The sequence below is a fragment of the Bos taurus genome, chromosome 4, assembly GCF_002263795.3.
Source record: "Bos taurus isolate L1 Dominette 01449 registration number 42190680 breed Hereford chromosome 4, ARS-UCD2.0, whole genome shotgun sequence".
Classification (NCBI taxonomy): Eukaryota; Metazoa; Chordata; class Mammalia; order Artiodactyla; family Bovidae; genus Bos; species Bos taurus.
In genome coordinates this window covers 25,813,003-25,827,482 of record NC_037331.1, presented here as the reverse complement: position 1 = coordinate 25,827,482, position 14,480 = coordinate 25,813,003, and the positions used below count along the sequence as shown (strand labels likewise).

The window sequence follows — 14,480 nt, the reverse complement described above, 5'->3', positions numbered from 1 at the left end:
TCCATGATGGGCTGAATCCACGGATGCAGAGCTTTGGCTAGAGAGGAACCATGGATGGGGAGAGCTGACTATAAAGTTTCATGCCTATTTTTGACTAATCATCATGTTGTGCAAGGGCCAACTATAAACAATTTTAATTTCAGAATCTGGTTCACAAAGATCTTACTATTTAGGATAAATCCACTATAAACTTACATCAGGCAGGCAAGCAAGCATTCATACTGTCCATGCTGAGAATATGAAAACTCTGTGGAACAGTGAGGATAAAGGTCTAATCTAAAGCCACAGGGTTAGGTAACTGAAGCACCTCCAAGTCCCCTTCCTGCTGGTGTTCTCCTTATGCAACAATCTCCCTCTACTGGGCCAGGACAAACAGAGGGGAGCTACCTCTGTGACACAGAGACTAGACATTATCAACAGTCCAGTGGACAACAGCATATTCTGTAAAACTGACCATACAAGCCCTCTCACACCATGTGGGCAAACTTAAGGCTGAATGAAGTGAAAGTGGCTTGGTCATGTCCAACTCTTTGCAACCCCATGGACTGCAACCTGCCAGGCTCTTCAGTCCATGGGATTCTCCAGGCAAAAATACTCAAGTGGGTAGCCATTCTTTTCTCCTGGGGATCTTCCAGACCCAGGGTCTGAACCCAGGTCTCCCCCTTTGCAAGCAGATTCTTTACCATCTGAGCTACCAGGGAAGCCCAATTTAAGGCTAAAAGAATTCCATACAGACAACTTTAGGTTCCACTTGATCCAATTTTACTGTCTCTCCTCTCAACCTCCCACTGCGGGCACCTGGATGGCTTACTGTTTTCTATGGACAACCAAGAACCAGAAATTACTTTCTCTAGTAGTAGTATTTTTCTGTGGATTTTAATTTCATTTTAGTTTATACTTTCAGGTGTAATTTTCTCCTTGACCCTCTAAGAACCTGAAACACCAAACGAGGTCATCTTTGAGCAAACATCACCATAATGACGTTTGCTGAAACTGTATCACAATTTCATGTTCCACATACACACACATGTGCTTTCCTCTCTCTCTGGCCACTCCTAAAACATCTTATCTTTGGTATTTTTCCTCTTAGTCTATAGGCTTTCCCCAGGAATATTTTATTCATTTTCATGGTTTAAAACACTATTCCAATGACACTATGATGACTCCCAAATTTAAATCTCCAGCTATGAACAAATAAATGAATTTGAACAACAGATTAAAAATGATTGATCACCTATGACAAAGGGGGCAAGACTACACAATGGGGGAAAGACAGTCTCTTCAACAAATGGTGCTGGGAAAGCCAGACGGCTACCTATAAAAAAAGGAAATCAGATCATTCTTTAAACCATACACAAAAAATAAGCTTAAAATGGATTAAAGACTTAAATGAGAGACTGGATACTATACAACTATAAAACATAGGCAGAACACTCTGTGACATAAGTCACAGCAAGATATTTTTGATCTGTCTCCTTATTCTAGGAAATGAAACCAAAAATAAATGGGACCAAATTAAACTCAAAAACTTTTGCACAGCAAAGGAAACCACAAACAAAATGAAAAGACAATCCACAGATTGGGAGAAAATATTTGCAAATGATGTGACTGACAAGGGATTAGTTTCCAAAATGTACAAACAGCACATGAAGCTTAATACCATAAAAACAAATAATCCAATCAGAAAATGGGCAGAAGACTTAAATAGACATTTCTCCAAAGAAGACATAAAGATAGCCAAGAGACACATGAAAAGACATTCAACATCACTAATAATGAAATGCAAATGAGGTATCATCTCACACCAGTCAAAATGGACACTTGCACCCTAATGTTCATTGCAGCACTGTTTCCAAGAGCAGCCTAAATGTCATCAACAGAGAAATGGATAAAGAAGATGTATATACATATATATATGCAATGGAATATTACTCAGCCATTAAAGAGAATGAAATAATGCTGTTTGCAATAACATGGATGGACCTAGAGATTCTCATACTGAGTGAAGTAAGTAAGGGAAAGAGAAATATATGATATCCATTATATGTGGAATCTAAAAAGAAATGATACAAATTAACTTATTTACAAAAATAGAAACAGACTTACAGACTTAAGAAATAGAACTTATGGTTACAGGGGGCGGGGGGATAGTTAGGGAGTCTGGGATTGGTATGTACACACTGCTATATTTAAAGTGGATAACCAGCAAGGCCCTACTGTATAGCACAGGGAACTCTCTTCAATGTTACCTGGCAGCCTAGAAGGGAGAGGAATTTGAGGAAGAATGGATACATGTATATGTATCACCGAGCCCCTTCACTGTTCACCTGAACTATCACAACACTGATAATCAACTACACTCCAATATAAAATAAAAAGTTTTAAAAAGGATACCACACACACAAAAAGTTGATCAAAAAGTCGAAAAGCCATAAGAGCATTAAAAAATAATACATATATATAATTACTGAATAAAAATGATTAGTGGTAGTGTTACTGTATCTCATTACAGACCCTCAAGGGATTAATTTTACATTATATGTGAAAATAGTTTCTAAAACACTACAACAGGGCAGATGTATATTTCCATTAACCAACAGTGAAGTCTCACAAAACGCCTCACAAGGTCTCTCAAACTAAAATTTAACTAAAGACATTTACAACCTGTACTGGGGTGGGGGTGGTGGAGGAAAGAGAAAACTACAAAAGTTGGGCTGGCTTTAATATTTCTCCAGTGGTAATCTTCCTTTAAAAAGAAAGCTAAGCCCATAAATTTATAACCAACTGGAACTGCTCATGGCCAAGCAAGTAAGGATCAAGGATCCTGGAGTCATATAACACTAGGAAATGATCAAAGAGAAAACCCATTAAAGCAGTAAATTTAAGAGAGACAAGAAAGAAGCAAAACATATTATAAAGACCATAATGAGCGCAGATTCTGATATGCATGTCACTGTGTTTTTAAAGAATACTTGCCAAAGCAAAGAAAAACACTCTAGATAAAAGTATCCTATATAAAATATCATAAAATAATTTTGTCATTTTACTTATTTATTCAAGGAATTTAAGGGTTTCCCTGGTAGCTTAGTCAGTCAAGAATCTGCCAGCAATACAGGAGACTTGGGTTTGATCCTTGGGTTGAGAAGATCCCGGGGAGAAAGAAACAGCAGCCTGCTCCACTACTCTTGCCTGGAAAATCCCATGGACAGAGGAGCCTGGCAGCCTGCAGTCCGTAGGGTCACAAGACTTGAACATGACTTAGTGACTAAGCCACCACCGGTAGAATTCAATGCCTCTTTTGCTGTAAGTTAGACTATACGTGGAAAAGAGACATTAAATTCCTGACCCATATAGGTCATGTTATTAAATATAAGAGCCAGGACTTGAATGTACTACACCCTGACTCAATAAGAAAGTCCTACCATTCTTTTCATGTATCCATGTTTCCATCTGCATGGATCTGATTATATTGTCCATAAATTAAAATTTAAAAGAAGCTCTAAATTTTATGAGTTTATTTATGGAAGGTATCATGAATGTTAGAGTTTCGTGTTTTCAGGTTCTGGGAAAAAAACATATAAATTACCATCTGAATACAGTGGGTTAACAAAACACTACTGGATGATTTCAAATGTGTTGATCTTTTAGGACATTTCTAGAATTAAGAAATTACAGTTGCTATGTATGATACTGAAAGTTTTGTAAATTACTTGGCCTACAGTATTTTTTTTTAAAAAAGGAAATAAAGTTAGCATACAAATTCAGTAAATGTAAAAAACACATATACAAACACCTTAAACTTTTATATCAACCCTTAAAAAGGCTCTATTACTTAGTTGGTTTTTACTGCTTGTTCAAGTTCATTCTTCAAATATATACTTCAAATATATATATATATACTTTTCAAGATAATGTTCTGAAATTGAGAGAAATACACAAGCTAAAGATGAATAAACACAACAACTCTTTTTTGAAAACCTAATGAACTGGAAGCGAATTATTAAATATCTACAAAAGGAAGACCAAGAAAAAAGCACATGTAATTTCTAATTTAAAACAGTCTACCAAGATCCATGGTAAACACTGAGGCTGAATATATTTTAGATCACCATATATCAGAAGTTAATGCTTCTCATCCTCTCTTCTCACAGCATTTTTAGACTCTATGAATTTAAAATACTCCAATGTGTAAAATGTTTATGCTTTATAAGACAGTGATTATTTAAGCATACACAGTGATTCATGACTCACTGCCCCTATGTTATCCAGCTTTCTGTGTTGTGTGTACTAAGTCGCTTCGTTATGTCGCTTTAGCTTTGTGACCCTATGGACTGGAGCCCACCAGGCTCCTCTGTCCATGGGATTCTCCAGGCAAGAATATGGGAGTGGGTAACTAGTCCCTCCTCCAGGAATCTTCCCGACCCAGGGATTGAACCTATGTCTCTTGCGTCTCCTGCATTGGTAGGTGGGTTCTTTACCACTACCGCTACCTGGGAAGCCCCATCTAGTTTTACAAATAACCAGAAAACTGTCCCCCGTGACAGTTGCAAATGCAGAACTTTGAAATTACAAACTCAGATCCGCAAACTCACCTCTAGACACAATCACCTTTTCCTGTTTCTGAGTTTTCCTTTCCACAAATTAAATCTGTACATCTTCATTGTAAAGATGTCATGAAGAATAACTCATGACTGAGGTATAATGAAGGATGTAAGATTTCACAGTTAAAGACTGTATTTAAAGGGACAACAAGTACTATGGATATTTTACAGAATGATCAATTCTACATGCCCTGACACTTACTATTGTCTCAAAGAAAGAAAACTTGTCTTTTTTTTACTTCATTATAGATATTTGTGTTTCAACACAGAAGTGGATTAGTCATTCTCATTAATTTTGGGGAGGGCTGTCAAAAAGTAGAATAATGTAAATGATACATGATGATGAATATTTTTTAAAATGATAATGAAATCTTATTTAACATTGTTCACAAGTTGAAGTTACTCTTACTAAGAATAAAGCATTACCATACTGATTCAGACTGGCTAACAAGCACAATGTCCACTGTTTGATCCTGGCTTTAAGAGATACAATGAAGAAGGAAACAACCCTTTTCCTTCACATCAACCAATTTCAAAGACTAGGTTACATGCAACTCCCCCAAATCTAAGTCTCTCTTAATAACCTACTATTGATCACAGTCATTAAGTTATTTAAATTTTATTCTAAATATTTTCCATCTCAGAGGTAATATGATATGTGAGTTTAAAACTCATTTGTGACATAGGTCTTCCTTTTATTTTCTACTTAAAAAAGAAAAATTAGAAAAGGACAGTTGTTTTAACATGATGTTAAAGATTTTAGGCTTTCACATTGACTTGCCAGGTCACAGGTCCACTTGGTCATTTTCTGTCCTGAGGCTTGCTTCTCTTGGATTTAATCTATCAAGCAGCAAAAACTGCACTTTCCTATGTTCCTATTTAATTACTAACATCAGAAAACAGTAATTTGGAATTTTTAAAATTTGTTTTCTAAAAATAGAGAAGACTCTACAGAAAAACTTCACAGATACGTAATTTAGAAAAGCCTTTCAACCGTGAAGCTGGGAAGAAAGGAAGGTAACACAGAAGAGCAATGCTGCTGAGGAAACTGAACAGAACTTAAAACACTTACAATTCCAATTAATCTAGTATTAATATGTGGTTGTTCATCCTTAAGCATGTCTAAATGTGTCCATGGTGCAGAAATTAAAATGTCACTATACTCTGGCATTTTTCATCTATTGAATGTACAAAGAGAGTGCTTTTTCCTTTTAAGTTCAGAGTCCTATTTGTACATCCCATCGGTGCTGACAAAACTTAAAAATACACCTAGACTGGCAGACTACTGGGAAGTGCAGCAGGGACAGCCAAAAGGGAAGAAAAGGACCCTGGCCCAGGGGCAAGATAATAAACACAACGTGAAGGCAGAGAAGCCACGAACGCAAAGGGCTGCAGGGAGAGCCGTGCGAAAGGGCGGTGAGAAGCCAGGTCAAAGCAGACTGGGTCCTTCGTACTTCCACATGTCTCACTATATGATTCAGCCAACTGATGAAAGACCATGTCAAAACCTGTTACTGCTCTAGCTCCTTAAAACAAGCATCCCCTGCATCTGTAGATTCTGAAATAAGAAAATAAAATAATTGGTAGAACCAATCATGATCATTGTAAGTGGCTATTCACAGAGAGATTATCTGGAAATTGCACAATAGTAACATCATAAACCAAGCCCCAGAGACACATTTCATATAAAGTATATAATTCAGAATTTCAACATGAATTTTACATTGTTTTTCAGATGTGTTAAATAGGCTTTCTGAGTGCCCACTCTGGGGCAGGCACTGTCCCCAGTGTTTCAAGTGTAACAATAGACACAATATTCTCCAGGAGCTTCTACTCTAGTGAAAAAAATAGGCAATATGCGGCATGTTTAAATGCACCCAAAAAACCATAAAGCATTGTATTGTGAAAATGAAAATGCTGTAATGATTACTTTATCTATAAAATAAGTAGAAATTACAAACTGAAAATTCCCTGGGCTTTACTATCTATAATACCTGTAGTTCAAGAGTTTTCAAGGATTAAACATACAAAGACTTCCTCCATTATTTCCTTAGTTGAAACCAAAACTAACAGGCTTCTAATCCTTTTCCCTCCCTTGAAAATACTCCCTAATTGTTGCATTAAAAACATTTCATATGCACATTTTTAAAGGATTTCACATGCACATTTTTAAAGGATTTCACATACTGTATTTGTCACAGTTTATAAGACACTTGATCTTGATCTATTAGAGGGCAGAAAAGCCTTTTCCCCCCTTTTTTTCTTCTTCATGAATTTAGCACAGTATTTAGAATAAATAAAGCACAATCTTGAATTACAAAATGTATTTAAAAACCATTTTAGTTTCATAATGGTACAGAAACACCTTCTAACTTTACCACAATGACTGAGTTTTGTTCAAGTACTCTAAAGTTATAGTTCAGAATGTTCTGATTAATTAAAAAATGGATCAAGATTAATGTTGTACTTGAAACTTAAGTGCTGCTTTTCAGACAGTCATAGCAATAGAGTCATGGCTTCACAGTTTAAGAAGATCCCATCCAAGTTGGATTATTTAAACTTGCAATAAATAGATGTATTTTCTTGGAAAAATATCTATTGTTACAGTAGAACTTGAGTTTCCTTTCTAACAAGATTGTATGATTACTCGTTTATATTGTTCTTTCCGCAGGAATTAGCACACCCCCTGTTTGCATCCTGTTATTCACTTAGAGCTTCCCTTCGCTCTACTCTTTCCCTAACAGTGGGAGAGTGGTTTTTAGCACACACAGAAATCCTAATCACTGTCCTCATGCTCCACGTTTCCCTGTTTGCACTTAGTATCTGTTTAGATCATAACGATCACCTGAAAATTGTATTCTCTGTGTGCTTTCAAAACTGCATTGCGTTCCTAGACCAGTGGTGGTCTGGGGCAGACTTTGGGCTTTTTCACTGATTATTTCGCTCACCTTCCACCTAACTCTGTTCCTGTACTGAACAACCCTACAATACCTGCTTAGAGTACACATTTCCACTGAGCCTCAAGCAAACACACATAAGTCTTTCTAAAACTGTCTACATCTGGGTTTGTCTTTCTAAAGGCAAAAAAAAAAAAAATTTAAGTAACACAGGGCGTAAAATCAGATTAAATCATTGTCCTAAACTTATCTAGATTGCTTATAAAAATACAGATTCCTGGGTTCTGGATAAGCCTACTCAGAATCAGCAAAAGAAAGGTCACATCCTAGAATGTGCATTTAACAAGCTTTCCAAGTTATGCTGAGGCACACTTAAGTATAAAAACCAGTAATTCAAAGGACCTCAAATGAAAGATACTTTGATTGATGAAGGAATGACGCTAAGAGGGTAATAAGAGCCTACTGTCAAACACACTCAGCCAGAATAAAACATAAACTCATTAGTGAAGAGCCCAGAAAACCCTTTTTGACAAGTAACAATTCCATAAGGAGCCTTGCTAAACTACGACATTCTTTATAAGGTAGATTTTGGAAATTCTTTTACTTGGGGGATTGAACAGGATACACATCCAATCATGAAAAAATATGTATATATAGTTTTAATTAAATATGCATATATTAATGTGTATATGTATATGTGTAAGCATAAACACATACACATACACAGAGACAGAAAGACAGCCTCAAAAGCAGTATGTATTAGTATATTAGTACTTAAATGGCACACTGGCTATTCCTCTAAGCAGCTTCATTTCTGCCCCACTGCTTCTAAACAGGAAAATCCTACATATTTTTCCCCCCCTCTTTTTAACATATAAGCTGATTTCCCATGAGAGAGGAGCAGGAAACAAAAAGGCAAAATGATCATGTCAGTACATCTTTATCAGAGTGAAGGAATGCCTCCTTGTTTCTAGACTATAAACTCTCTAAGGGCAGAGACCACACTGTACGTGTCACAGAAGCCCCATCACAGGTCTGACAGCACCGCCTGTGAAGAGATGCTGAAGGTCAGGACTGCATCCCAAGAAGCTGGGAGTGCCCTTGAGGTTACAGTCGACAACAAGGGCTCCCAAACTTGCCACCACACTAGAGTATTTGATTCCAATGCGCTCAGTAAGGCTCAAGATCTGTTAGAAATGCCCAGCGGACAACTAATGCTGACCATCTGGGGACTAATAGTTTGAGAATCACAGACCGAGGGAAAAGTCCTCAGGGTTTTGCTATATATATGGTTCCCAGAAGACAGAAGTAACTGAGATGTGGTCTGCAAAAACAACAGAGGGAATCTGGAAAGTTAGTTTCTAGCTCCTGTCACAAAATGACTGCACAGCTGATACACACACACCACTCAATATTTCATAACTCACCCCAAAGATCTGGAAAATTCAAAGACCTTTTTATACAGAACAGAGAAAATGTTAAGTATCTACTATGAACCTTTAAATATACAACCCTCCCTGAAATTATCATCCTGAAATCAGTGTATACTGCTCAGATTCGCAATGACTGAACTATATAGTTTTTTAACCCAAAATAAACAACATATGGCAGGCAAACAAACCTATAAATAAAAAAGATGCTCAGACTAAACACAGCAAACCATCTAAACACAAACCTACAGGGAAATAACTGTCCTGTGATATTCTGCACACAAACTGCAAATTCAAGCATCTGTAACTGTGTCAAGGGCGTTAGCATCATCTGACCGTCTGTAAGAAGTGCAAAATCTCTGACGACAGCGAAACCTACGGAATAGGCATCTTCATCTTATCAAGGTCCCTATGTGATTGTGAGCACGTTAAAGGTTAAGAAGCACTGACATAAGTCGTTGAGATTTTATCATTAATTCTCTACTGCTGTTGGTCAAATGGCAAGATACATTTAAAAGACTGAACAGTTTCTAAAAACTCTGACATATAAACAGAAAAAGAGAAGACAGACAAAAGAGAAATCGAGGAATTGTTTTGCATGAAGAGACATACTGAAACATTATTTTCAAACCAAAACTTCCATTTAGAATACTTTATGACTACGATAGACTGTGCGATTAACAAAGATTACCTAGTTCAAATCCCTTGCTTTCAGCTGAGTCAAGCGATGCTAAAAGATTAAAGTAAAATAGTTGTCAGTGGCACACTGGGGACTGAAAGCCAAGCCCACTGCCTCCAATAACGAAATGCTCTTCCCGGTGGAAGAAGATATTTTAATTACATTTTCCTGGAGTAAACATATAGTTAATTATAAAGCAGCAGAACTATACATAACTTTCCAAGGACAAACGAAATGATATATCTATGAAACACAGTGAAGGAAACCCAGCAAAAATATATCATCGTAGTTAATATGTCTCATTCTTTCCATTAAAAAAGACTTTAAAATTTTGAGTTGGAAGGAGAAGAACTGGAAAGTGTCATACTTCACATGTGTTATAATTTTCAAAGAATGACATATGTATCCTTTAAGTGGCAGCATCTGTTTGATGAAGAAATCGGGAAAACTGATTTTTAGAAATATTAAAAATTAGGCTTTGCTACCTAAGTTTTATTCAACAGCAATAAACAAAACTTTTTCACATAAGGCTAATTTTTTCAGTTTTCATCACAGAAGTGGTAACAGCCATAAGCAAGATAAATACTTGGTAAGCGATTATAGAAAAATTAAACCCTTCTGTCTTACCATCAAAGAAGCTCTTGGCTCTGAGATAACTGACACTGAGCCTAAGAACGGAAAGTTTGTCCAGCTTGTTAATAACATCTGGTGGGAAAGGCAGCAGGCTGGCCAGGCGGTCCAGTTCTGTATTAAGTCGGTCTCTATGCCTCTTTGAAGGATTCGATTTGATTCCTTCGGCTGGGACTGGCTTGACACTGAAAAACAAACAGAATTCCGTAAAATACACGACGATCTAGAGAGCAAACATTTTTATCGCATTATAACATCTCAACTATTTTTCTAACAAAGCATCTAAAACCTACTGCAAGTTTATATAAATTTTTTTCCAAAATGCTTCTTTCACATCTTAATTAAGAAAAACAAGATAATAGGTAAACTCTTTTGTAATGTTTTATTAAAAACTATGAACCCATCACAGGAAAACGCAAGTACCTCTTCCACACCTCATGCATCTGTGGAATATGGTTCCCAATCGAAAAATCTACTAGGTTTCTTTCTCCCTCAAACACAGCCATTGCTAGGGGGAAGAAAGAAATCTCCATAAGTTAGGTAAAATTATGCCTCCTTTGCTATCTTTCACAAGAATCATCTTGGCATCATTTAGGTTGTAGATAAACAGAAATGACCTTAAATACAAAGCTGTTTCTTCATCACCCTCAGCTTCCTGTATTAAACACTTTTCATCCTGACCGTGAGAACCTCTCAAAGCCCATTCCTGCATCTCCACAGAGTCCTCCAGCCATCTAATGGAGTCCTCCAATATTAAGGCAAGAAAAATTTGACCTCACTTATTAGTATTTGTTGACTGACAAATATTAGAGGTTAATTGCTTACCCACAATTACTGGCAAATTTTATATCTTTATGACATAATTTGTGTCTCAATTAGAAAATCTTTTCATCTGAGAGAAAAGATACTGATGGGTAGGAGTAGAACTTGAGTTCAGAAATGAGAAACTGAACTTCACACAAAGGCCTTACCCAGGATTTCATAATAGAAATCCATAAAAGTGAATTTACAGATCATCAGATACCCAATATTAAAATATAGAGAAGATATTTAAAAAACAAAGTCATTTTTAGATCATGTCTCTGCATCCTTCCATTTACCAGAAAATATAAAGAATATTAAGAGCATTCTTAAGATGAAGACTTCTTCCTCCAGTTTTACTGGAGAAGACAAAGTATTTTTGATGATTCAAATTATAGTATTTTAAAAAGTATAAATTTGCTTGAGTATAATGCTATTAATTTGATTCAATCAAAACATTTCTAGATAGCATGGTTTCAATGTTACATGAAGTAACATGAAGAAGTAATACTTTTTTTAAAGAAGTAATACTTCATGCAAGAATATGATAGAAAGCAATACGAAAATTCAGCATATTTTTTACACTGTCCCTAATGGGTAATTTCTTCAGAACTTGTCTATTTCTTTTTGTTTCTGTTATAGTTCATGTCATTCCTACAAAAAATAAGAGTATGAAATTGGTAAAGTACATGGATACAAAATAAGTCCTAAATACTTTCCTCCAGACTCTGTGCATTACTCCATACCTAGTCGAAACTGGAGACTCTCTCTCTAGCTATTTTCCCTAATCACATGTAAAATGAAACTCAAGTCACATCTAGTTATTGCATTTCTCCAATTAATCAACTGAATTTCAACTTTTACTTATAATGCGTGTCCACCCCATTGAATAATTCTCTACCAACCAATCACCTGTTAAATATTTGTTTGCACCTATTATGTCCTGGGCAGTCCCAGAAAACATTCTTCTCTATACTGAAAAAGTGTTACAGGAGCTGAGGACAGTGAGCAATTGCTTGAAAAAGCATTTTTATACAAAAGGTGGTATATGAGCTGAACCTTGAAAGGTGAACAGGATTTCAGGAGGCGGCACAAGTGAGAAAAGGTGAACAGTGAGAGAACTATCTGAGAAGCTCAGAGTGCAAGAGAGAGACGGGGAAGCGGGTTAGGGCCAACTCCCTTCAACAATATTGACTACCCACCACATGCCACACCCAGAACACTGAGCAGTGAACAAAACATATTAAAGCCCCTGTTCTCTGGAAGCTTACATTCCGATGGGAGGATCCAGAAATACACAAATGAAGAAAGAAACAAATAAGCATATAACTTCCCAGGCTGGTGAGTGTTGAGAAGAAAAATAAAGCAAGATAAGGAAGTAAGGAGTGATGTGGTGCTGGTTTTGATCAGCAAGGAAGGTCTCTTGATGCGATGGTTTAGCACAGACAAGGATGTAGTGAAGGAGTGAGCCATGTGGGCATCTGATGAAAAAAAAGTTCTTGAAGAGGAAACAGCAGGTTTCCCCACAGAAATGGTATGAAGTTGGCCCTTGGTATCGGAAAGTCAGCTTCAGCTCTCAGCTGGGGTTTGCATGACCAGTCTTGGACTGCCCTGACTCTGGTGATGGAGGGGATGGGATGCAGGGCAGATCACAGCACAGCCAGTCCTCCTTTCTCAAACATAAATCTGTCACTCCTCTGATCCAAACCACTCAGCAGCTCTGCACAGTCCACATTCCTTAACCTAACAAACGAAACCCCCTCTTGATCTTTCTATGGCCCCGAACTCTTCCTCTGGTCTCTGATCCCCCAGGCAAAACCTTCCTTGCCTGTTATTCTCCAAATCAAAGACAGGACTTAAGTCACCAATACGCACTCTGATGTTCTCATACATGTTACTCCCCAGCATCCCTGTGTTCTGTCACATCAGCTTCACAGTGTTGCTCAATTAGATCGTGTTTGTTGTCTTCCCTGACCCACTCCTACTGGATTCCTCCCATCCGACTAGGTACCATGTGCATCTTATGCAAATGCCTTCAATAGCCATTCCACGAGGGAGGATTCTGGGCTGATGGCATTTCCCACAACTGAAAATAAAATCCAGTTGTGTGCTCTTGGGAGCTTTCCAGTAATGATTATAAAACACTGGGGAAAAGACAGTAACACAAACACTGAAGCAAGACAAGCTGCTAAGACACAGAAAGAAATAACAGAACGGTTGGCGAAAGAGGTTCAGCGGTGCTTCTACATGTGATATTGCTGCCTAGAGTCTAGTACTGGCTCTTTGCAGAAGTCAGGTCTGCCCTAGCAGAGACTATTTCTTTATGCACTGCAAACTGTCCAAGTACTAATGTATTATTATGCACGTACTGGGATATTTAGCAGAAGATCAAATTGCCTAAGTGTTATGCAACCTATATTGCATATACTTATGTGTTACTCTTATTACGATGTAAACTTCATCGTTTTATATCTCCAATGCCCAGCATAGTACTTGACACAAAGAGTACTCTCAACTGATGGCTGCTGATCAGAAGAGTCCAGAAAGGAAATGACTGGAGCCTGACCAAAAGGAGTGACTGTGGGGTAGTAAGGATGGCCTGGCTTGCGATTTTTTTAACAGCACTTTGAATCCACCACAAAGCTCATACGAAGCCAGACTCAAATGATCACTCAACCAGACTGACTTGCTGACTTCCTAGGTATAGGGAGTAATGGGAAAAAAAAAAAAAAAAAATTTGGTGAGGAGAGGTCACAAATGACTGGGATTTGGAGCTCAGGATAACAACTACATTTTCTAATGGAAGGTACGCCAAACAGAGAGAAGATACTCAAGGATAGACCTCAGTGATGTCAACATTTAGGTATAAAGATGAGGAAGGGCAATGGGCAAAATGAGGACAGAGAAGAACCAATAAGGCAGACAGGAAAAGAACCAGGGGAGAATATTTTGCAGGTCACAGAACAAAGTCAAATGCACAAAGTTACTAAGGAAAGCCAGGGCGGAGAAGTACCTACTGGACTTGGCATTTGAGATCCACTGTTGTTAAAGCTGAAGGAATAGATCTGACGTACCTTTTCACTGATTTTGTGAGAAATATTCACAACTATTTTGTGAAAATACTTCACCCTTATCCAGATCTATTTAAGATGCACCAAACAGTAAAAAGAGAGAGTAATTCTACATCAATCACACTTGACTTGAGTTATGCAAGTATTACTTCTGTATTCTCTTCAAACCTATGCCAAAACATACTGCCAACCATCTATTTAAACAAAAGGCTAACATTTGAAATATAAATAAATGTCTCCAAAAGATTGGATTTGAGATATTTTTAATTCAGGCATCTTCTGAGAGACGGTAGATGGTGATCATGTAAAGGAGTCAATTTATTATTTTTTTAAGCCTTAACCACAAAAATCTTGTCCCAACCTGTAAACCA

The 14,480-nt window shown here is 37.2% G+C and overlaps 1 protein-coding gene across 2 annotated transcripts in view; it reads right to left on the bottom strand.

Annotated features, from left to right (window-relative positions):
- AHR (aryl hydrocarbon receptor) overlaps positions 1-14,480 on the bottom strand; it is a 51,614-nt gene that overhangs the window by 29,927 nt on the left and 7,207 nt on the right. Inside the window, exons 1-2 of one of the 2 annotated variants that reach the window (XM_059885372.1) lie at positions 10,661-13,519; positions 10,235-10,422 (exon numbers count right to left, since the gene is read on the bottom strand). In XM_059885372.1, coding sequence (XP_059741355.1) covers positions 10,235-10,422; positions 10,661-10,770 — 298 coding nt within the window. In that variant the 5' untranslated portion in view covers positions 10,771-13,519. Of the gene's footprint in view, positions 1-10,234; positions 10,423-10,660; positions 13,520-14,480 lie in introns of those variants that run through there. The other variant, NM_001206026.1, reaches the window with a different exon arrangement.